This window comes from Bos mutus, chromosome 10 (assembly GCF_027580195.1).
Source record: "Bos mutus isolate GX-2022 chromosome 10, NWIPB_WYAK_1.1, whole genome shotgun sequence".
NCBI classification, from domain to species: domain Eukaryota; kingdom Metazoa; phylum Chordata; class Mammalia; order Artiodactyla; family Bovidae; genus Bos; species Bos mutus.
In genome coordinates this window covers 79,321,826-79,346,665 of record NC_091626.1, presented here as the reverse complement: position 1 = coordinate 79,346,665, position 24,840 = coordinate 79,321,826, and the positions used below count along the sequence as shown (strand labels likewise).

Genomic DNA, 24,840 nt, shown 5'->3' with positions numbered 1-24,840 from the left:
CTCTAAAGTGACCTGTTTTTTTCCTTATGTCAACATACCCAGGACCCAGCCATTATAATCCTCACCACCAGCGAGTCCTATAAATTCTGTCTCTATTATTTATTTCACATGGATCTCCTCTATCCCATTCCCATCACCGCCATTACAATTCAGAAACTCATTATCCTAACCTGGGCACAGAAGTTCCCAGTGGTTGCCAGTCTTTCTTCTGATGAAAAGGTTTCCCAGTTCTCTGCACACTGAATCAAGACTAAACTCTTCAGCTTGGCACTTCAATTCTCCCCATCAGAGCTGCCTGCCTACCTTTTACACCTTGTCTCTTAGCACTGTCATCTATGCATCTATCCTCCAAGACCAGCTGATCACTGTGTTTCCTCAGCACACGTGCTTTAGCCCTCACGCCACTGCTCAACTGGCTCCTTTCCTGTATCTTAGCATCTGGAAATCGGACCCTTCAAAGCTCATCACAAATACTACCTCCCCAAGAGGCCTTTTCTGATCTCAACAGGATGTAAGTGTCCCCTCATGAAACCCACTAGTACTCTGTCCCTACCTTACTCTACTCCTTATCATAGTGACCTCTGTCCATGTCTGTTCCCCTTAGTAGACTGTCAATTCTTTCAAAGCAGAAGCCAATAATCTTTGCCAAAACCAAATGTGACCTTCACATGATAAGAGACATAAGAAAGGTTAAAGTGCACATAGCTTCCTACTGATGGTCTAATAGATTTTCAGGAGTTTACTGCGTTATGAAATTGTACTGTAGAGTATATTAAAAAGGCATAAAACAATCTGAAAGCAAAGAGGGTGGACCGAACATATTCAGAGTTTAGTTGAATATGGTTATACCACATAAGCAAAAGCAAGTGTTGGAATTCGGCCATCCAGGTAAGAAAACAGCCAGTGGATTCCTCAACCTTCATAACCCAAGTAGACAGTCCCACTAATTGACTCATAAAACCCTTGATCTTCCTGTGAAGTTGGCCGAGACGAATAAATGGGTCTTTCCTGGATCTGGTATGTATCATACAGTCTATTTATAGAATTTGGTGGCCCCACACAATTGCACACGCTAGTAAAGTAATCCTCAAAATTCTCCAAGCCAGGCTTCAGCAATACATGAACCGTGAACTTCCTGATGTTCAAGCTGGTTTTAGAAAAGGCAGAAGAACCAGAGATTAATTTGCCAACATCCAATGGATCATGGAAAAAGCAAGAAAGTTCCAGAAAAACATCTATTTCTGTTTTATTGACTATGCCAAAGCCTTTGACTGTGTGGATCACAATAAACTGTGGGAAATTCTGAAAGAGATGGGAATACCAGACCACCTGACCTGCCTCTTGAGAAATCTGTATGCAGGTCAGGAAGCAACTGTTAGAACTGGACATGGAACAACAGACTGGTTCCAAATAGGAAAAGGAGTAAGTCAAGGCTGTATATTGTCACCCTGCTTATTTAACTTATATGCAGAGTACATCATGAGAAACATTGGACTGGAAGAAACACAGGCTGGAATCAAGATTGCTGGGAGAAATATCAATAACCTCAGATATGCAGATGACACCACCCTTATGGCAGAAAGTGAAGAGGAATGAAAAAGCCTCTTGATGAAAGTGAAAGTGGAGAGTGAAAAAGTTGGCTAAAAGCTCAATATTCAGAAAACGAAGATCATGGCATCTGGTCCCATCACTTCATGGGAAATAGATGGGGAAACAGTGGAAACAGTGTCAGACTTTATTTTTGGGGGGCTCCAAAATCACTGCAGACAGTGACTGCAGCCATGGAATTAAAAGACGCTTACTCCTTGGAAGGAAAGTTATGACCAACCTAGATAGCATATTGAAAAGCAGAGACATTACTTTGCCAACAAAGGTTCGTCTAGTCAAGGCTATGGTTTTTCCAGTAGTCATGTATGGATGTGAGAGTTGGACTGTGAATAAAACTGAGCACCAAAGAATTGATGCTTTTGAACTGTGGTGTTGGAGAAGACTCTTGAGAGTCCCTTGGACTGCAAGGAGATCCAACCAGTCCATCCTAAAGGAGACCAGTCCTGAGTATTCATTGGAAGGACTGATGTTGAAGCTGAAACTCCAGTCCTTTGGCCACCTCATGCGAAGAGTTGACTCATTGGAAAAGACTCTGATGCTAGGAGGGATTGGGGGCAGGAGGAGAAGGGGACGACAGAGGATGAGATGGCTGGATGGCATCACTGACTTGATGGACATGAGTCTGAGTGAACTCTGGGAGTTGGTAATGGACAGGGAGGCCTGGTGTGCTGCGATGCATGGGGTCGCAAAGAGTCGGACATGACTGAGTGACTGAACTAAACTGAACTGAACTGATGAATCTTTAAAATCAACTCAAAATCCCCTTTATTACCACGATAACTCTGCATTAATTTGGGATATTCAATCATCTGGACTAGAAGTAAGACAGGCTATCAGAGGATATTCTGAAACTGGCCGCAGAGGAAGAAAATGGTAGTTTAGCAATGCTGATGATGAAGACATAGTAGGTATGGAACATGCAGAGGGAAGCAGAAAACCCAAATCCCTGAAAACTTGTCTGGACAAGCCCTAGGGGGACAAAAGACAAACATCTCAAGGTCTGTGACCAAGTCAAGAAAGGGAAAAAACCGGGATACTGGAAACCATTCAAATATTAAGAACAGAACGCATCATGATGTAGGAAAATAAGCAGGGGGTTGGGGAGAAGGAGACAAGAAGAGCACATGGCAAGACAATGACCGCGTGATACCAATACATTTTTAGGTGAATTCTCATAGAACAATCGGCATGACTGCTTATTAGCTGAAATCCCTCTCTGCAATCATTTAACTAGCGCAGCTAGGTTTGTTAGCCAGAAACTCCAAAATGGGAAAAGGGAGAAAGACTGTAACTATAATGTAAATACAAGTAAGCTAGTATTACTATCATAACACAAGTTTGGAGACAAGGTACAGTTTTAAGAAACTACTCATTTTATGCAATATTCAGCATATTCAGTTCAGTTCAGTCGCTCAGTCGTGTCTGACTCTTTGTGACCCCATGAATTACAGCATACCAGGCCTCCCTGTCGATCACCAACTCCTGGAGTTCACCCAAACTCATGTCCATTGAGTCGGTGATGCCATCCAGCCATCTCATCCTCTGTTGTCCCTTTCTTCTCCTGCCCCCAATCCCTCCTAGCATCAGAGTCTTTTCCAATGAGTCAACTCTTCGCATGAGGTGGCCAAAGTACTGGAGTTTCAGCTTTAGCATCATTCCTTCCAAAGAACACCCAGGACTGATTTCCTTTAGAATGGACTGGTTGGATCTCCTTGCAGTCCAAGGGACTCTCAAGAGTCTTCTCCAATACCAGTTCAAAAGCATCAATTCTTTGGTGCTCAGCTTTCTTCACAGTTCAACTCTCACATCCATACATGACCACTGGAAAAACCATAGCCTTGACTAGATGGACCTTTGTTGGCAAAGTAATGTCTCTGTTTTTGAATATGCTATTGAGGTTGGTCATAACTTCCAAGGAGTAAGCGTCTTTCAATTTCATGGCCGCAATCACCATCTGCAGTGATTTTGGAGCCCCCCAAAATAAAGTCTGACACTGTTTCCACTGTTTCCCCATCTATTTGCCATGAAGTGATGGGACCAGATGCCATGATCTTTGTTTTCTGAATGTTGAGCTTTAAGCCAACTTTTTCACTCTGAATGCCTGATGAACTATGGAATGAGGTTCATGACATTGTACAAGAGACAGGGATCAAGACCATCCCCACGGAAAAGAAATGCAAAAAAGCAAGATGGCTGTCTGGGGAGGCCTTACAAATAGCTGTGAAAAGAAGAGAAGCGAAAAGCAAAGGAGAAAAGGAAAGATATAAGCATCTGAATGCAGAGTTCCAAAGAATAGCAAGGAGATATTAAGAAAGCCTTCCTCAGTGATCAATTCAGCATATTAAACTAGTGGAAATGCAAAGTTTGTGTCAACTTGGAATTCAGTATAAATGAGAGGTGGTTTGCATTAAGAAGAAGAATATTTAGGGTTTCTTTTGCAATTCTTTATTTTTTTCCCTACTGGGAGTTTAGTTACCTTTAACAGCTATCAGCTCTTCCATGTTTGTATTCATTCATCCATCCATCCAATCATCCGTTCATCCATCCAACCATTCATTCATCCATTCAAAACTCTAAGAATCTAGATACACACTTGCATTTAATTCTGGGAAACAAAGATATTAACAAGCGCCCTCTTTTAGAAGAAGAGGTACGAAGAGGTGACAAGCCCAGGCCGATGTAGTGAGCTCCTTGTAGGCTCTGGTCCTAGCATTCAGGACTCTCTCCACTGGATTCCACTCTTGATCCTTGTCTAGCCTGATTGTCCTAGAGGTTTTTCTATCAGCTGCCACCTACCTATACAATCTACCGTGTTTATGGATAGGAAGCAGTGCAAAGAATTTCCTTTTCCTAGTACGCACTGTGATTGTGCCATCCTAGGTCTGAAAGGCATGGGAAACTGAGACTCACTGTTCACGAAGACGGCAAACCTCAGGAAGGACAGGTAGCGCTCCCCTTCAATGGGGTTCCAGCCGACATCAGGGTATCCTTTGGCTAGAAGCATGGGGCAGCTCTGTAGGCCACAGCCTGCCAAGTAGGTCACCACCTGCCAAGAACAAAACAAGAGTTAAGTGAGTTTTTTTTTTTTTTAATGTAAGTTTTTTATATAGTTGGTAAGGCATGCACAATTCTGGGAACTGAAGGGCTTTCATTTCTCTAGAAGCTGGAGACAGCCCACTACTTTCCAAGTAAATAATTTAGCAGATTTGAAATTGGAACCTTCTACTCATTTTTGTTTCCAAGCAATTGACAAGACTGATGATCACTGCTATGTAGATATAAGCCATATGCTATGATTTCCCGGTTCTGGCAAGAGGGACATGGCATTTAAATGCAGGCCTAACTAAGGTGCCCCGGGGGAGACGACGGTGGATGCAGGCTGGGCCTGTTCATTTGACCATGGGCTTTCAAAACCAAAATGTTCAGTCACTGGTTGACTGGGTAGGCCCTCCTTCTTCTCTACAGACTTCCCCGGGTACCCTCTCTCTCCTCTCCCTCCCTCCTGGTCTCCCTTCCGAGGGAGACTCAGGGTCCCGGATAAGCAGTTATCATGTGAACAGGTGAATGTGGCTGAGGGTGGGCTGCTGAGCATGGCATCCTGGGGCACTATCTTATCGTGTGAGAATCACTACCTAACTTTAAATACAGGTGTCAGTTAGCATCATATCACCTAAATGAAAGCTGAGATATTTATTGCCGTTTAAATGGATGAATAGCCAAGTCTGACTAAACTCTGTCCCCTCAGAGACAGAGGCCAGGAATGCCCAGGACATTCACATAACAGCAATCACGTAACTTGCTGATGGGTGCACAGCTCCTGAGTTCATGTGTGTATGGGGTGGGGCGGGGTTTGTCTTGTTTCTGTTCCAATCACTTCTTACTAAAACCAGGACGTGTTCCAGAACATAAAAAACTGTGTCATGTTTCTCCGCTGCTTGAAGCCCTCCAGCAGTTTCTGTGGCTTGAGGCTCTAGAGTGAGGTCCCACAACATCACAGGTAACAGAATGGCCTCTAGAGCCCAGAGCTTTCGACCCTGGCTCTGACATTTGAACCCGATGACTCCGAGGATGTTGCCTCATCTCTCTATGCCTCAGTTTCCTCTCCTATAACTAGGGCAATGATAAAAAGGCTTGTCCTAAGGATCACGTGACTTAATTCTGAGTGGGGCCTGGCACACAGTGATTCCACAGATGTATGGACCTCTGCGGTTTGCAGCAATGGCAGCATAAGGCCCGTTCATTTCTGTTTCTCCTCCCTTCTCAGCACTTCCCACAAGCTTCAGGGCTCTGGTCACAGCCAGCTTTCTGAAGTTCAAGCACACCATGCTCTCTTCTCCGAAATTCAAACATTCCTGGCACATGTTTGTCTTCAACATGACTGAGTAGCTTCTGCCCACCCTCAGGGTCACCTCTTTGCTGAGAGCCCTTCCCGATCCCCTTGTTGGGGGCAGATGCCCATTCCTAGCTGCTCCCAAACCCACCACACAGTGGACAGCCCTTTCCTTGTCCCCCTCCTCCTGACTAGACGGCTCCCCTCCAAGCTGAGAAAGTGCATTGTCAGTCTCGTCAGCTGTCCAGTCAAGGAAACAGTGAAGACGGGATAGGAAGAAGGTGAAGGTGTCTGTGGAGCTGGCAAGTCCTGTCCACAGGAGATGCTGTGGTCCTAATTATCATACGGCTCCCAGGACTCACATCCCGCCACACTTTCCTTACACGCTGAAGAGGTTCTGATGAGGCTCAGCCTTTGGTCTGCTTTTCCTTGGCTTGGCTGCGCTATAAGCAGGGGAGAGCAAGCATAGCACCTCCCCAAGGCCAGTTACCTTCTCGAGGTCTGGCTCCTCTAAGCCCAGCGCTAACTCATTGTTGTCCATCACAGAGGAAGCGGCCACATCCAGTGGGGTGGATCCTCTCATGGAGGGGGAAGCTGAGGAAGAAGGAGAGAAGGGGAGAGAGGGAGAAAGAGGCCACCCGGCGCTGAGCTGAGGCTGCAGTGCCCAGTAATGGCCAGGAGAGGTCAGCAAACACAAAATCTGGACACATCGCTGTCCTCAAGGGGGGGCTGCCTGCCCAATTCAAGAGCAGCTTTGTTTTCTGTCCTTCCTCCCTACACTCATTACTGACGGTGAATATAGCTTAAGTTAGAAAATCAGTTCATAGGAGCACCTGGGACCGTGTATTTTCAAGTGCTTTTCTAACATGGAAGTTCTTGGGCCCTTGTTTGGTGATCATTCAAGTCTCAGATGGCACTTGATAACCAAGCTCACATAACTTGGTCATTTCTGGGGTCACCACCTAGAATTTAAAAATAACCTCAACTCTTAGAATTATATCAGCTCACCAACATTGCCTTTCATTTCCCTTTGGTTCTTAGGCTAAAACTGAGAAAAACTTTAGGTGGCATTTTATAAAAAGGTTGGGTAGTCTAAGCTTGTTGCTTAGTCCCTAAGTCGTGTCCAACTCTTTTTGCAATCCCATGAGGTTGCATTTGAGAAACAGGAAACCTGAGATTACAGATTTCACGTGCATATAATGTATTTGCGTCTTCCACAAATTCATTTAGTTTACATACAGAAGAGTAAGGCAAGTGCATGCATTGGTTTTCTAGCGGTGGTGTTGGATTTACGCTGTTTGTCCATAGTTGCTCCTGGCCTGTCTGCCTTGCAGCTATGAAAGCACTGGCTGGTTAGCCGATGGGACAGGCATGTAACCTGCGGCCAGCCTGCCAAGAAGGGATTGGATCCATGACCTTGGTCTTATTAGCACTGCTCCCTGGTCCGCTGAATGGGCTGGGAGGTGCTGGATCTCCAGACTACATCCATAATCTCAGGTAGCATTTCATGAACTCCGGGTCCCCAGAGAGAGGAGGCAAAACTGTGTGACTATAAACTGTGCCTAAGCCAAAATGAATCTGTCATCATTACCGTCACCATGGCTGGTTGGCAGCGACTTCTCTCCTTAGGTTGGAGAGCAGAGACATATTACTATTATTTCACATGTTTTGAGACCAGGCAGGATGCCTTCTTCTATTTAAAAATACCATAGCACACATGTGACTTCTTTCCTTTTACTGCCTAAGTGGCCAGCAGGGGAAGGGTAACCCCTGAGCCAACTGCAGAAGTTATAACATGACCTACCTAGGCCAACACTGCTGTTCTCCAACAGGTAACTTAGATGCTCAAACATGGCCTTCTGATTTTGTCGGCTGATTCGACAGAAATAGCACAGGAAGCGGCAACAGCTAGCAACCATCTTTGGAAAGGCAATCTGTAGGGAGAAGTAGAAAGTGTCACGGGGAAGAATCTATCGTGAAGCCTTTCTGAAAAGGCTGACTTCAAAGAGTCTTAGGTTGGAGCCTTCCAAGCTGTGAACAGTTGGGAAAAAGAATTTTCTCCTTGCTTCCGGTTGTTTCCAAGATGTTTTCATAGGAGGGACAGAGAATAGACACCTAAGAAGAGGCTTCTAAAAATATTGAGGGCTAATTATAGCTCCTGAAGTATCTTTCAAAAAAAAAAAAAAAAAAACAGATGTCATGACAGAATTCTAGTCATCCTCAGATGTCATGTGAAATTGTTCAACCCTACATCAGACCACTGTTTCTGAGTAGGAAGGGAGGGGACAGAAAGGGAGATGGGTGATCACAGAAAATAAGACCTAGCACTGTATCAAACCTGAGTCTTCTGGGTAAAGATCGGCCTCTACTGCTGTAGAAGCCTCAATAGCATCACCCTTTCAGACTGTGAGCCTCCCCCAATTACCTCTGTCCTTGATGGCCACTCTCCTATGTGCTCCTAGAGCATTCATAACATGATTCTTACAATTTAGCACCAAAGTGCCAACTTCCATTACCATCAAAAGTGGTTGGCTTCTCTGCTTAACAAAGTAATTAGCATCTCCAGGGGCTGGCCGCATCTTCTGTTTGATCAATCATGCTCAATAAATGGTGTCAGTGTTAACCTTGGCTCAGGATCCAAGAAAGCCCTTGATTTCCACTTTTAGAATCATGGAACGTGTTCTAGGAAGTTAAGATTCTAAAAGTTAGTCTGTCTGCTTGCTGAGGCACACAGACGTTTGTTCAGAGGTCTTCTGGGGAGGGTCCACTTTCCTGAGAGATCAGAAGGAAGCAAATGAGGAGCAAGGTGAATGGGGCTCCTGTGTTCTTCCTTCACAATGCTCACCTGTCAATATTGGTGGCACTGCTTTCCTAGGACCAGGTACTCTCGAATTTCCAATATTTAAAAACATCCCCTATCTGTTGCCTTAGAACCTCTCTGACTCTGAGAAGGACCTGGACAAGGTGCACTACCTGCTCAGGTGGGCCCTACTGGCACTCCCTGTCCCTTGGCAGCAGGAGCTCCCGGGCCCCTTATGGCGGGGCTGGCTAGGAAATAGACATCGTCAGGAGCTTGGCTCAGACAGGAAACACGTACCCTCCGGTGGGAACAGTGCCAGGATCGTTATTAAAATCCTATTTTCCTTTAGAACTGCCTTCTGACACAGCACCAAACACACCAGGCTCCTAAGTGGAACCCAGAGGAATTCCATCTTGGAAGGAGCAGGACTGCAGAAGAGGATGGGAAGGAGACTGAGCAGCCCAGTGAAATGAGTGAGAACTGTTAACACTGGCTGGGTCCCATCTCCTTGCTCCTCCCCGTACCCTCCCTGGGAAGAATCACTAGGCAGTGGGCACCAGCCACATGCAGGGGTCAAATTCAAGATAAATTCTCCTTGGAGAATTACCTGCAACTTTTCTGCACCCAGCACGTTCACCATCACCTCCATGACGGTCTCGTGCATGCCGAGGACTCTCATGAGGTTGGGGTGCTGGTAAAATACCTTGTTGTTCATTATGTCTCTAGGGTAATCACAGAGAGAAGTCAGCACTTGCTTATTTCAATGCTACAACAATGCAGGGTTGAGAATACACAAATGCACATGAACACATATTTGGGGTGAACTAATGTATGAGTTTGATCCCTGAGTTGGGAAGATCCTCTAGAGAAGGGAATGGCTACCCCCTCCAGTATTTTTGGCTGGAAAATTCCACGGACAGAGGAGCTGAGGAGTCTGGAAGGCTACAGTCCATAGGGTCACAAAGAGTTGGACATGATCGAGGGACTAAAATTTTCACTTCTAATGTACATGCCATCTGCTGGAAAGATGGTCAGAAGGTACTAGGTTGGTGGAATATATGTGGAAGGCCATTTTTAGCTGAAGGAATATCTTATGCTCATTTATTTCTACTTTTTTTCTTTTAAATATTTCCTTCTGATGACATCAAGTAGCTGCCCCTCAGTTGTTTTTTTTTTTTTTTTTTGCTTGTGATAGTTTTGAGATAGCCCAAACCACTGAATTCTCTTCCTCTGTGTATTAAGGGTCTTCTATTTTTTGTTCTCCTGTCCTTATATCTATATCTCTATGTACTTTAGTTATCCAAATGGTAGGGCAGGGTTGTACCCTCTTCTTAAGGCAGTTGTGTATTAGGTGCCAATGATATTCTGGGACAGTAGCACTCAATAAAATGATCAAAATGAAACATAAAAAGAATTACGTTTTTAAGTCATTCGACATAAATTCACATAATAAAGCTGCAGGCAAATCAAAATACAGAGGCAGCCTGCAGCCTGGCTGTGTAATTCCTTGCACGTGGTTCCTCTCAGCCCATATCCCTCTCTCCAGAGGGCTGCAGCTGTTAAAAGGAGACAGCAGTAGGTTTTAGTGGAGCTATGTCTACCACAAGGGCTGGAGAAAGGCTAGTTCTGCAGCTGTTTCCTCTTCCCATAAAAGTCTCTTCACCTCTGTTGTAAGAGTCCTCTTTGAAAATGAATTTAAGGAATGCATGCATCCCCTCGTCCTGCCTCAACTGCCAGCATCCCTGTTCTGGGTCTCAGTGATGCTCCTTTACTTTGCTGGTTTGAGGGTGGTAGGATGACAGTTCCAGCAGCAGGGAGACTATGGTTCTAGTGCCCGATTTTATTCAGGTAAAACTGTGGGTTAGTCAGTGAATGTTTTGGGGGGGCTTTAGGTTTCTCATCTGCAATATATATTACCTAATTAAAGGAAATCTTTTTGATATCTAAAATGCGATCTTTCTTGTGGTATACATATACAATGGAATACTACTCAGCCATAAAAAGATGAAATTTTGCCATTTGCGGCAACATGAATGGACTTGGAGGGCATTTTGCTAAGTGAAATAAGACAGATAAAGACAAACACTGTATGATATCACTTATAAGTGAAATCTAAAAAATACAAGAAACTAGTGAATATAACAAAACAGAAGTAGACTCACAGATACAGACAGCAAACTAGTGGTTATCAGTGGGGAGGAGAGGCTGGGGCAATACAGGGGTAGGGGAATGGGAGGTACAGACTGTTGGGTGTAAGATAGGCTCAAGCATATATTGTACAACACAGGGAATTTAACCAATATTCTGTAATAACTGTAAAAGGGAAGTAACCTTTAAAATTGTTTAAAAATTAAAAATTTAAATTATGAAAACAAAAACAAGCAAATAAAATTCAATCTTTCTAGTGATGTGGCTTCTAAGGAAGATCTACAAGCTACTGTCATGAGGAAACACATTTTGAAGAAATGATGACAATGACTCTACTCCCAAGAAAAGGGAGGAAAAGGGCTATAGTTATTCAAAGGGAAGTTTCAGAAGATTTCCAGTCAAAACCTTAGGTGCTCAAAAAGTCTCTCTCTTGTTGGGTTGAACACACTGTCCCCTCCTTTGAATCTTTTCATTGCTTCCCTGGGACTATTTTTATCAGATTCAAACTAAATATCTGCTTTTTTCCAAGATTCCTTCCTCCTCCTTCTGGCCACGGCCCTTCACCCCAAGTAGCCCACTGTCTGGTCTCTGAGGTTATTGAAGGCGACTGATTTAATGAGCATATAATCTGAAAATGAGTGAAATCAGGATGGGGAACCCAGAGGTTTTTATGTGACTTGATTTCAGAACTGCCTCCTCTGCAAGCTTGCCCTTGATGGGAATGACCCACCCCAGCCCGTTGATCATGAGTAGCTCCTCCTCCTTGCCCATCCTGACGCTGAGCAGGCAGCGAATTTGGCCCAGGGCAGCTAGCAGGCTGATGGTGTCGCTCACGGAGGCCTGGCTGATGGTATAGGTCTTGCGCAGCGCCTGCAGCAGCTCCCCGATGCTGTCGTACTGCCGCCGCAGAAGGTTGAACATCATCCGGACCAGCTCTGCATCCTGGATCTGGTCCTCCTGGGCCCATCGGATCATGGTCTGTGAGATGAGCTCCTTCAGGGTCGCTGGAAGGACAAGGGGAAGCACCAGTACTGTGGCTGTCGAGGCTCAGGAGCACTGCCCACTCTGTCACTTCACTCAGTGATAACGTACAACATCAGCTGGGTAGGGTTAAAAAAATTCTTAAAGGTGGATTATGGCACACAGAGAAGTAGAACGCATACCAAAAGGCAGGTGCATGAGCCATATTATAATAAAAGAATATCTTCAATTTGAACTGAGAAGGCTAAATGTTCTATTTGGATTAAATGGCATTCAGTGATGCTTGAATGATGCTGGACATAGAAGACAAAATAAGATGCCTTCTTGCCATCAGGGTGCTCACAACTTGGTTCTTCACATTTTCATTTTGACTTAAAAGCTACATTTTATCCTTATTTTATAATACAATGAAATACATACTAAGATGGGATTGTGTATAAGTGCCACAGGATACAGTGGGGAGTGATTCTGGATGGACAAAATCATAAGAAGACATTGGGCACTGCCTCTTAGGAGTAAAGCACTATTAAGTGCTAGGATTTCTCTACCATAAACGGCAGCCCACCAGGCTCCCCCATCCCTGGGATTCTCCAGGCAAGAACACTGGAGTGGGTTGCCATTTCCTTCTCCAATGCATGAAAGTGAAAAGTGAAAGTGAAGTCGCTCAGTCGTGTCCGACTCTCAGTGACCCCATGGACGGCAGCCCACCAGGCTCCTCCATCCATGGGATTTTCCAGGCAAGAGTACTGGAGTGGGGTGCCATTGCCTTCTCTGCTACCATAAATACTATCCTCCAAGTATTCTAAAGATACTATCCACCATGAATTGAGTAAGCCATACCACTGATTCAAGAACTCTAAACTATATTTGAGATGACACAAACATAAAAATACACTAGGGGATGGAGAGAAGTAGACTGAGAACCTTCTATTAGGTCAAAAGACTTTGCAACCAGACATCTGACCATCACCCGCTGAACTGATTGTGTTGTCCTGGATCTTTGGCAGGAGTCAGCTGACACTGTGTCAGATGCTTCACAAGCATCAAGGGAGGATCCAGTATGAGTGAATTCAGAACGTATTGGGGCTCGTGCTGGTTGCACAGAAACACCACTGGCTGCACAAGTAAAGGAAAGATGGCTCAAGTGGGAAGCAAACCAGCACTGGGACCTTCACAGGTTGAGCTGAATGGCCCCCACAAAGTGCTGATGGTCACTGGTGTGGGAAGATGACCAAAAGGGAGATGCAAATCTGAGCAGGAGGACAGTGTGATAGGGGATCCTGCCAGAATGTCTGGGAGGCACTGCTCACCCCCCTCTATGTCATGCACATTTCCAGAAGATGCTGTAACACAGGTGAGACACGCTGCTCTTATAACTGCTTCCAAGTCCAGCTCTGCCTGGCACATTCTTGCAAGGTATGGATGGCACCAAGGCCCTTAATTCAGACCAGTGATAAAGGCAGAGCTCAGGGGCTGATGAGGGTTGAGCAGTCCTTCACTGAAAGCACTGGGGATAAACTCAGATGCTTTCAGTAGCCTGTGCCCCGTCTTATAGTTTTCTACCTCTGTGACACTAAATATGGCCGGTGTCTTCTCTACATACGATAACGGCTCATCATAAGGATATGAAAACGGAACTTTGTTACCAAAGCTCCAGAAGAGATCTAGATGTAAAGGATGAATTCAACTTACTTCTGTGTCTATCAACCCTGGGGATATTTTAGGTTTAGACAGGAGACATAAGCTAAAAAACTTAAAAAAAAAAAAAAAAAGGATACCCAAGGCAGAGAAAAGCACAGTTAAAAGATGTTCCTAAGAGAACTCACTAGGCAGGGATTGCTGACTAACATTTGTTAGGTTAGATAATACCTGAACTTTCTGGGGGAGAAAAGTTATTTACCATCTAAGCCTGGTCTCCTCTCAGGAACTTGTTTCCTCAGCAGTCAAATGTAAAAGTTTCTGTTTCTCCTACTTAATAGTCACACTAATGAATAAAAGCAGGACAAAACCATAGATGTTCTTGTATGCAACATAAGCTTACCCGGTCCTGTATGTACAGTTTCCTCTTAAGCCTGATTTAGGACTGAAAGAATTACAGTTCTCAATACTTACAACCAAATTCATTGCAGAGATAATACACGTGACCACAGTCCCTGCCACACATGAAAAGCAACCATAAGTATTAACCAGCTCAAGGACCATCCTCTTTTCAACAGGGAATTCTACAGAGTCACACTGAAACCATGTAAATATTCCCCTAACCTGTCTTTCGGATTAGTTCAAGATTCTGGTGAGCTCTTAGCCACACACTGACTTACCAATCCAAATCAACATTTATAGCCTAGAGAATGGTTCATTTCAGCACAACACCTCATGAGAGGGCAAATGGGAAAGGAAATAGCTACTTTTTTTTGGAAAGGGCAAGATTTTATTTTTGTATAGTTGATTTACAATATTGTGTTAATTTCTGCTGTATAGCAAAGTGATTCAGTTATGTGTATGTGTGTGTATATATATTACATATATACACACAGTCTTTTAAAAAATTTTCATTTCCATTGTAGTTTATCACAGAATATTGAATACAGTTTCCTGTGCTATACAGGGGACCTTGTTGTCTAATGTGTATGTAATAGGTTTGGATCTGCTAATCCCAAACTCCCAATCCTTCTCCCCCAACCCCTCCCCCTAGACAACCACAAGTCTGCTCCCTATGTCTGTGAGTCCATTTCTGGGAAACAGCTCTTTAGCCTGAAAGGGAAGAACAGGAAATGCCCCATGGGTTCTTTGTCCAGGTCAGCCTTTAACATATATGTGAGGCAATGGGATAAACAATTATCTATGTGTGACCAAGTTAATGCTCAGTTAAAAAATTGTGACCCCCAAGCTCCCAACAGAAAAAGCACCTCATCATCGTGTATCGATAGGCAGATGTAATTCAGTAGAAGGCACAGCATTTAAGACCATTCTTGTTGGACAAGGTTTCAGATTGTGAGACCGAGGTTCAGAAAGTGAGAGAAAGTATAACTATGAGAAGAAAACAAACTGGGGACGGGGGAGAAACATTCTTAAGAGCCCTGAGAAGCACGGTGTACTTTGCGGCCTGACATACGCTGGAGACCTAGCACCCACCAAGCAAACCTAGGCTGAATAATGAATTTTTAAAGGTCTAAACACCTCTGGGACTGAGAAAATGGAGCTTTATACCCCTGGCAGCAATGCTGTTGAAAATTGCTAAGACTTTAATTAGCTCCCACAAACCAGCAACAGAGCAGCATAAATGAACCAGGGTAGAGAGGTTAAAGAGAACACATTTTCTAGAATGTGATAGGTTCTTCATGTAACTGCATATCTGGGGATTAAAATAATTAATGCACATAACCATCTCTGGCATAAACCATGGGCTTAATAAAAGGTAGCTCTTATGCTATCTGTGCCAGTAACTATAAAAGTTTGGTTCACAGCCCCCTGGGATCTCCAAGACCCTTCAGGCAGTTTGCAAGGCCTGTTGTACTTTCATAATACTTCTAAGATGCTATTTGCCCTTTTCATTGTGTGATTAGCTGCACTAATGGTGCAAAAGCAATAGTGGGTAAAACTAGTGGGGCAAAAACAAACAAACAAAAACAAAAGCTGGGTCCTTAGCACAAAATCAAGACAGCAACACCAAACTCTATGCTTTCCTGCTGCATTACCAGACCAATGACCGGTACTGCTTGCATTAGAATGCTCTGAGTGGCATAGAAAGATTATTAATTTTATTAACAACAAACAACTGATGCTGAAGCTGAAACTCTAATACTTTGGCCACCTGACGTGAAGAACTGACTCACTGGAAAAGACCCTGATGCTGGGAAAGACTGAAGGCAGGAGGAGAAGGGGATTACAGAGGATGAGATGGTTGGATGGCATCATCGACTCAATGGACATGAGTTTAAGTAAACTCCGGGAGTTGGTGATGGACAGGGAGACCTGGCGTGCTGCAGTCCATGGGGTGGCAAAGAGTTGGACATGACTGAGTGACTGAACTGAACAACAAATTCCTGAGTATACATATTTCTAAAGCACTTCTGTTGTACAAAGGCCAGTGGTTTTGCTGAGGAAAAACACCTGTGTGATTGTCATGATTGTTGCTAGCTAAACTAGCTGCTTCTTTCTTGGAATGCCACCTTAATTAAGAGAACAACAGACAAACTATGGTTAATCACACTTGAGTAACTGACAGATATTTTCTTAAAAATGAAACAAGCCTGTCACTTCAAGGAAAATAACTCTTAGGACTTGTTGCCAAGTTTAAAATTCAAGCTTTCAAGAGAAAACTAGAATTTTGGAAAAATGTTTTTCTGCCACTGTGAGTTTGATAGCTTCCCAATATTTAAAGACTTTTTTGATTAAGTTGTTGATATTAATGAATGTAACTTAAGAAACAGTTTATAATAAACTGTGTCGACATTTGAAAGCTCTGTATAACTCAGTGAACCAGTCATTTCCCAATGATCAATGTATAATGTTACAAAAAACATCATGGATAAAAGAATCCATTAACAAACGAGATAGACCAATGGATTGTTATATAACCCAATAAAAAAAAGTCTTTACTATTATTTCAAATTCCACATAGCAAATAACTTTTGAGGAACTATTACTTGCTGAGACTTAACATAGTATCAAAAGAATATCCACAATTATCTGAAAAGGCTACCAATAGTAGTCCTTCTCTTTCTAACTATATATCTGTGTGAGGCCAATTCTTTAACCAGACATAAGAATAAAAAAAAAAATCCAGCTATCTTCTAAGTCAGACATAAGAGATTTATAAAAATGCAAAATATCCCGAATCATTTTTTTGAATTATTAAACATTTAGTTGTTTTTCATAGAAGTTATTTATGTAACATGTAATGGGTTTACTCTATTATTATGTATTTAAGTACAGTTAATTTATAATATTATAGTAGTTTCAGGTATCAATAGACTTATTTGATATTTTTATAGATTATATTTGATTTAAAGTTATAGTGGCTATATTCTCTGTGCTGTACACGATATCACCATAGTTTACTTCTTTTTTTAAAAATATAAATTTATTTATTTTAATTGGAGGCTAATTACTTTACAATATTGCTGGATTTGCCATACATCAACATGAATCTGCCAGTTTATTTCATTCATAATAGTTTGCATCTCTTCCTCCCCTGTCCAATCTTGCCCCTCCCCTCTTTTCTCTCCCCACTGTGCCCAATGCTAATCACTACTTTGTTCTCTAAATCTGTGAGTTTGTTTCAGTTTTGCTATATTCATGTGTTTATTTTTTAGATTCCACACATAGGTGATAAATACACTGGGCTTGTCTTTCTCTGACTTATTTCATTAAGCATAAGTGGGTTTCTTATTTTTCAATGAATTAACAAATATTTAAAAAATCTCAGTTTTAAAATCTATTTTAGTTTCACTTGTGTAATATAATAGATACAATCCTCATAAACTAAGGCATATTGGGATCCTTGCTAAGTTTTAAGAGCGTAAAGGGGCCTCAAGGCTGAAATTTAGAGGATCACTGTCTCTATAATAGGGTCTACCTTAGGGGATGGCTGTTACTGGAAGGCAAATCATTCCCTTTGGCTAAGATAAACCCTGTTCCGTTGGACTGTGATTCTAATCAAGTGGTTGAGACCAGAACCTTGAAAACTGTGCCTTAGGAAGCTTTCTCTGTTTCTGGATGAGAGGTAAATTAAATGAGCATAAAGAGAGTAAGACAGCTCACGTGAGAAATAAAGTGAAGATTAAAGAATCATTATTTTGAAAATTGAATCCTGGCCCATTATTCATTCATTACCAAAGGGCTCCCCACCAGCCTGAAGGGCCCTAAGCTTCCCTCTTTCATTTGGGTTGAAGATGAGTCACCTTGGGAGCAAGGAGGCAGCCAGGCCTTCTGCAGCCTGCTCTGCAGCCTGCTTTGCAGCCAGTACAGTGAGGCACAGAGCAAAGGAGGGCTGCAGGCTGTACAGGGAAGCACTAATTTTCTGCCCCTGACATTTGGTGACCCTTCAGCAAAGACTTTATTTTCAGTAACACCTGAAACCAGGGTGGTCTGCTCTAGAAGGGATTGCTCTGGAGGTCATGTGTAACCACGCCTCAGGACACACCTCACTCATCCATTTCTGCCTGTCCTCATCTTAGTAGGTGAATTACCTCCAGTTATGTCCCCCCTAAGTTAGCTTATCAATTGAATGACATTTTCTGTTACATGCCCAATACTGAATAAAGTACTCTATATGAAACTATTTCAAGACACAGTTACTACCCACAGCAGCCTAGCCGGGAAAACTAAATATGTAAATAAAGTGTAAAATAATGGGTAAAACTGTATTTGCCCAGGACATTTAGAAATGAGACCATTTATAAGAAGGTACAACTTCCATTATAATACACATGCCCAAAAGAAATCAGAGAAGAGAAATGATCAGATCTTCCTCTCTTACTTTTCCCCTTAATGATGAGTCCTTTTTCTGAAGTTCTTTATATTCTAGAATAAGTCCATATTGCTGCTGCTGTTTAGTCACTAAGTCCTGTCTGACTCTTGTGACCCCAGGGTCTGTAGCCCGCCAGGCTCTTCTCTCCATGGTATTTCCCAGGCGAGAATACTGGAATGGGGAGCCATTCCTTTCTCCAGGGGATCTTCCTGACCCAGGGATTGAACCTGCCTTTCCTGCTTGGCAGGTGGATTCTTTACCACTGAGCCACAGGGGAAGCTGTAGGTCCACACTGCATGGAGAGTAAAGAAGCAAGGAGGAAAAAATTCTATCATGAATTTATCTCCCAAGGAAGATATGAAATGATCTGAGAGAAAACACATTCCGATGGTTTGCAATGCCATTTCCTTTCAAAAGATAATTTACACAAGTAGTTCATGTAGTAAATACTTATTTTGTTGTTGTTGTTGTTGTTCTGGTATCAATGGGAAAGTGCTGACAATTTTGGAAGGATTTTCAGAAAAGCCAATGGAGATGATTCTCAAGAATACTTAAATCTCTTTCTTAAGCAGAGACAGATACAACTAAATACTGATTTCATTTCTGCTGTTTTTCTAAGTTCATCTTTGGAAACGCTGCCCTTTCATGACTGAGAACACTTTGGTGTTCACAAGAAAAACATCTCTAAGTCTGGGAGTCTGTTTCTGTACTTAGAGAATGAGCTTAGGGTTACCGCAGGGGAAGGGTTGGGGAAGGGATAGCCTGTTTGGGATTGACAAGTATATACACTGCTATATTTAAAATAGATAAACAAACACCTACTGTATAGCTCAGGGAACTCTGCTCAATATTCTGTAAAAACTTACATGGGATAAGAGTCTGAAAAGAATAGATACTTGTGTATGTATGACTGAATTATTTTTCTGTACAGTTGAAACTAACATAACATGGTTAATCAATTGAAGATAAAATTGTTAAAACTACAAAAAAAAAAAAAAAAAGAGAGAGAGAGAGAGAGAAAAGAAACACACCTCCTGAAGGGGATGAGGCTCTAGGCAAAACATAAAAGTGAGGCGACGAGGTCAATCTGCCATTTGCCTTCATGATTGGCCCCTCTTACTGTCTCCCACATGTGCACAGACGTCCAGCTGCTCCACTTAGAACCCCCCCACCATGTGATGAAGTTGCTTCCACAGTCTTGGTTGCAATCGTAGGATTTTTATCCACCGATTTACCTTTTCCAAGAAGGCCTTGTTAAGTGCACTGAATGGTTCGGCTCATGGGATTTTAAAAAAGCTATAGTGCTTTTTTTCAAAAAGGAAAAAGAAAGAAAGATATGGAACCAAGCTCTTGTTTTTCTGATGGGAAATAAAACCAGCTCCTACGAAACAGAATGCCTTTGGGAAGCTAGATGTATACGCGTGGTTTCCTTGATGATTATAAATGGCTTCGTTTATGAAATTATTAACTTTCTGACTCACACTCCACCGTTGTAATTAGTGTAATTAGGGATAGTCACATTCAGGCAATTATATCAAGTATATGATCTAGAAGCCACATTTTAAATGATTGCTCAGGTTAACTCAGAGTGGAAATATTTCTAAGGCACTGTATTATTTAGGGAGACTTGATGACTGAAAGATAGTCTAAAAGAAAAACAGCTACTTCACTACTCGATTTCTCGACTAGTCAGATAGATACTCCATATAAGAGAAAGTATTAGAGTGTCTTCAAATTAGACCTAGGTTTAATATATTAGTGTTGGAGCCCAGTATTTATTTGTAGGTTTCTTATTTCCTTCCACTTGTCACTTTATAACTAGCTATGGAACCTCAGAATCTCAAGTCCATTATTCTGTGAAACTTGCAAGAAATTTCTCTAGGGAGTCACCCATCATCCTTGATATAACTCTTTCCTAAATGGTCAAATTACCAGCTTTGCAGTGCCAACTATAATAAGAGAAAGGTCATTTATTCTCAAGGTACAGGTTTAAATTTTTAGGCTTCAGAGGTCTGGAAAGAATCTTTTCATCCCTAAATTTAGACCACAGTCCAACTGGCCATCAAGCAATGAGGTGCATGCTTAATATCAAAGAGCAGATGTTGGTCACTGGCAAAGCAAATCCCAACATCTTACAGATTCCCAAGCCTAGGCTGCTGTGACATTTCTTTGAGTGTGCTCCTAAATCTGGGTCAGTTTGGAAGAAAAAGTATTCTGATTACATTGTGGAGAAGGAGCGAACAAAACTGCACTGTACTTAAACTTAGAAAGCAATTTATAATGCTCACACTTACAATGGGAAAAGAAAAATAATTATGTACCTCTTAATTACGTAGACTTATTTTTAAATTCTAGGTGATTAAAAGTCAGCTTGTGGTATGCCGTAAATGCTCTGGAGGCATAACAGGTGGTAGATCAATTTCAAGTAGGAAGAACAAGTGTATTTCAACCTCTGCTTTCTTCCTCCCTGAGGTAGGCCGAATAAGGCCCCTCCACCCCACCGCCAAGATGCTCAGCTCTGAATTCTTAGAACCTGTGACCATGTTGCCTGATATGTCAAAGATGCTTTGTAGATGTGATTACATTAAGGATCTTGAGATGGGAAGACTATCCTGGGTTATCTGGGTGGGCTCAATGTAATCACAAAGGTCCTTATAAGAGGGAGGCAGGAGGGTTGAGAGTCAGAGAAGGACCTGTGATGACAGAAGCAGAGGTTGGACTGGCACCTCTGCTGGGGGGCCACTAGTTAAAAATACAGGCAGCCTTTCAAAGTTGGGAAAGGCAAGAAATGGATTCTCCCCAGAACTGTAATGCTACTAATTCATTTTAAACTTACGACCTCTAGAGCTGGGTGGTAATGAATTTGTGCTGTTTTTAAGCCACCAAAAGTGAAACTGAAAGTCGCTCAGTCGTGTCCGACTCTTTGCAACCCCATGGACTATACAGTCCATGGAATTCTCCAGGCCAGAATACTGTAGTGGGTAGCCTTTCTCTTCTCCAGGGGATCTTCCCAACCCAGGGATCGAACCCAGGTCTCCTGCAGTGCAGGCGAATTCTTTACCGGCTGAGCCACAAGGAAAGCCCTTAAGCCACCAAATTTGTGGTGATTTGTTACAGCAGGGCAGGAAACTGACATAGTCTCATGGATAGAAAGTCCTGGGTTGAGGATATTTGAGTCCTTTTCTGAAGATCCAAATCAGACAGGAGCATTTCAGTGAGCAAGAACTACAGACATCAGACCTGAGAGCGAGCTAGTTTTCCAAGTTTTTGCTGAGGCAACTGGAGTAGATAAATGACAGCGTTGGTGACACAAGCGAAGACTGTCTGGATCTGGCCCAGGGCTTGTGTCAAACGCGAATGACAGTAAATGCAGAAAGTACTCACCACAGAACCGCGGTGGCCCATTAGATAACACATACACGTTTCAGACAGCACATTCTCTAGTTCCTGTAACACAGCGTTTTGGCCTCTACTCCCTTTCTGAACATCAAGTGCAGAACTGCATACATCTCAACACTACCCACCGAATAAATGAAAGATGCTGGAGGTGATGACCATCATGGCATATTGAATATTTCTGACCACCGAGTCAGCATCTATTTGACCCTTCTTCCTTCTCAACAGAACCCTGCTTTTGTACAGATACCTGCCTCTCTACCTCATGGCCATGTTCCTCTGTGAAAGGACCCAACCCTCCTCCAAAGGTGGCTCTGGCGACTAAGTCACCAGCACGTTATTTTCTAGGTCACACCCATTGGTTCAACAGTTGACCCCTGATCAAGTTCTCCAGTCAAAAGTGATCGCAGGATTCTTGCCTTGAATACCAGAGTAGAAGAAACCTTCTCACCATTCCCTTGAACACCGTTGTTCATGGATGAGGCCCAGAAATGCAGCCACCATGTTGGCTGTGGAGGTGAGGAGAGCCAAGGAATTAATTCAACAAAGGGACTGCGGCCATCACCTCCAGATACACCAGTCATAAAATTCCTGTATCAGCTACTCCATCTGAATTGCGTTTTCTGTTCTTTTTTTACTGAAAGCACCGGAAATGATAAACATGGAAGTGAGGTTCTTATGTATGAACTACACCTTTTAAATTCACTTCAGGAGCTGAAAGTTACACCAACTTCTAAGTACCAGAACATTAAACTGAGCACTGCTTTACTGAGTTCTTATATTCCCTTCTCCTACCCTGTGAGACTGGAACTATTATTATTCTCTTTTTACAGACAAGAAAACTAAAACAGAAAAGTTTCAGAAATTGGCTTAATATCATAAGCAGTAAGTGACAGAGCTGGGAATCAAACCTTGCCTGCTGGAGTCTAAACCCATCTATGTTACCATCTTAGCGCTGCTTACTCTCAATAGCTTTGTAAAATTCAGAAAAATAGTTATCTTTATTAACGCTTTAAATTTAAATTATACTGCTTAGAAGCGCTCTTCATAAACTCCAAAATGGATTCAGAAATAAATCCTGAAGATTATAAAGCTTTAGCTCTTTTTCTAACTGACTCTGAGCTGGGCAGATTAGTCACTTTCCCAAGAGGCTCAGATTCTTCACCAATAAAATGAAGTGAACAATATAAAATTCATGTTGAAGAAAATGAATGAGTGTGTCATCTAGGGACAAGAGTGCTGGGTACTTGGTTCCTGCTCCGCCTGTGTGACCTTGGTCAAGATGCTTTACCTCTCTGTGGCTCCGTTCACTTGTATGAAGTCAAGTCACTTGTGGCTTAATATTCTACAATTCTGTGTCTATCCGACCCACTGAGTTCTTGAAAGGGTTGTCCTAGTTTATTAAAATGGTGAAATGAACACTTATGTCTTCACTGGGTTAAACTGATAAGCACTAAGAATTTTACCACTGAATTTTAATGCCAACCAGCCTTATCACCATGTTACCCAGCTTGTACTTGCTAATAGTAAAATCTGAGACTGAGGAAATAAAATCTTTAAATGCCAGTGGTTACTGACCCTGGCGAAGAAGTGGCCATTATCAAAGCATCACTGCACATCGCTAATCACTTACATCGAGAAGATGAGCTGTGGCAACTTGATGGCCTTTCTGATGACTGTCCTGATTGCTGGTGGAGAAAGAGCCCTTCCTGTGTCAGGGGTCAGATGGTATAATAACACCGGCTAGATTTAGTTGGGAAGATTTACTAGGGAGAGTGTCATGCCCTCTGTGCTCCATGCTCCAGAGCTTCCTCTGGGCTGAAAGTCTGCTCTGTGTTACAAAGTGGCCAAATACCTACGACTTCTTAGCAGAAAAGGTTAGGGAGAAAGTTAAATCCGTACATTTCAAGGATATCTGGAAAATTCATCATGCTAATATCTCTGGAGCTTCCCAGGTGGCTCATCAGTAAAGAATCTGCCTGCCATTGTAGGAGATGCAGGTTTGATCCCTGGGTCAGGAAGATCCCCTGGAGAAGGAAATGGCAACCCACTCCAGTATTCCTGCCTGGGAAATCCCATGGACAGTGGAACCTACAGTCCATGGCAGGCTACAGTCCATGGGGTTGCAAAAGAGTCAGACGCAACTTAGTGACGAAACAACTTCTCTGAGCTTTCCTGGTGCCTCTCTGGCCTGGGCTGTGCACTTGGTACCACTTTTGCCTCATTTCAGTAGAACAAGGATTCTATAGAGATCCCTGAGAGCAAGGCTGCAAGGCTCTGAAAACCTGAAAGGCAAAGCCTACAGACAACTGGACATTGTTCCCCACTGACAAGAAAGAACTGCTCTGTCTATGTTGTGTCATCAGGGCCCAGTGAACAGGCACTGGCTGTCAGACCCCCAGAGGCACGTCATGTGCCAACTCCCCCACTGCCCCACCGCCCCGGGCTCCATGGCAAGCAGCTGAACATCTAAGAAAGCACCCCGCTCTCCTTCATCTCAGCTCTATATTTAATTTGTAGACATGCACACTTGTTTCCTTCTCTTTTGGCTTCCCTGTCTGGGAAATAAGGGTAAAAGTTTAGGCAGCTTGCTAGAACACTCTATTTCTCATCACAACAGTAGTAGCCAATATTTGCTAAGAACTTCTTGTGAGTCTGACTCTGTGCTAAATGTGGTACCTGAATCATCACTTAACTCTCCAGATCATCAGGTAAGAACAGAAAAGACAGATGTGGTAGGAATTGTTTCCCCAACACTGATGGCTGTTGTTAGACTAATCCTTGCTTTACTTTTTATTTAAGCCAAGAAGCACTACAATTTAATAAACAAATCACGGTTCCAGTCTATAGATGATCTACAGGCTGAGGCAGCATGGGAGTTAGGGCTGTACAAGAGATGAGCCTTTCCCGTCTCTGCACAACTGGACCCCACAAAACTCCCAGTCCCCCTGGTCTGGCTGCCCTTGACCTTGGCTCTCAGGGCTGGTTGTGCGTGGACAGTCTCCTGGTGGCTGACTATTTCTGCTAAATCTGTTTCCCTCTCTCAGTGGTTTTCTACCTTGGCTAGAGCTTCCCCACTTGTGAAGCAACTGCGTCACCCCCAGG

General features: G+C 42.9%; 1 protein-coding gene across 1 annotated transcript in view; it reads right to left on the bottom strand.

Moving 5' to 3' along the window:
* RYR3 (ryanodine receptor 3) overlaps positions 1-24,840 on the bottom strand; it is a 457,031-nt gene that overhangs the window by 134,790 nt on the left and 297,401 nt on the right. The window contains 5 exon segments of the mRNA XM_070378270.1: positions 4,519-4,654; positions 6,429-6,532; positions 7,743-7,872; positions 9,346-9,460; positions 11,617-11,890. Of these exon segments, the coding sequence (XP_070234371.1) occupies positions 4,519-4,654; positions 6,429-6,532; positions 7,743-7,872; positions 9,346-9,460; positions 11,617-11,890 (759 nt within the window).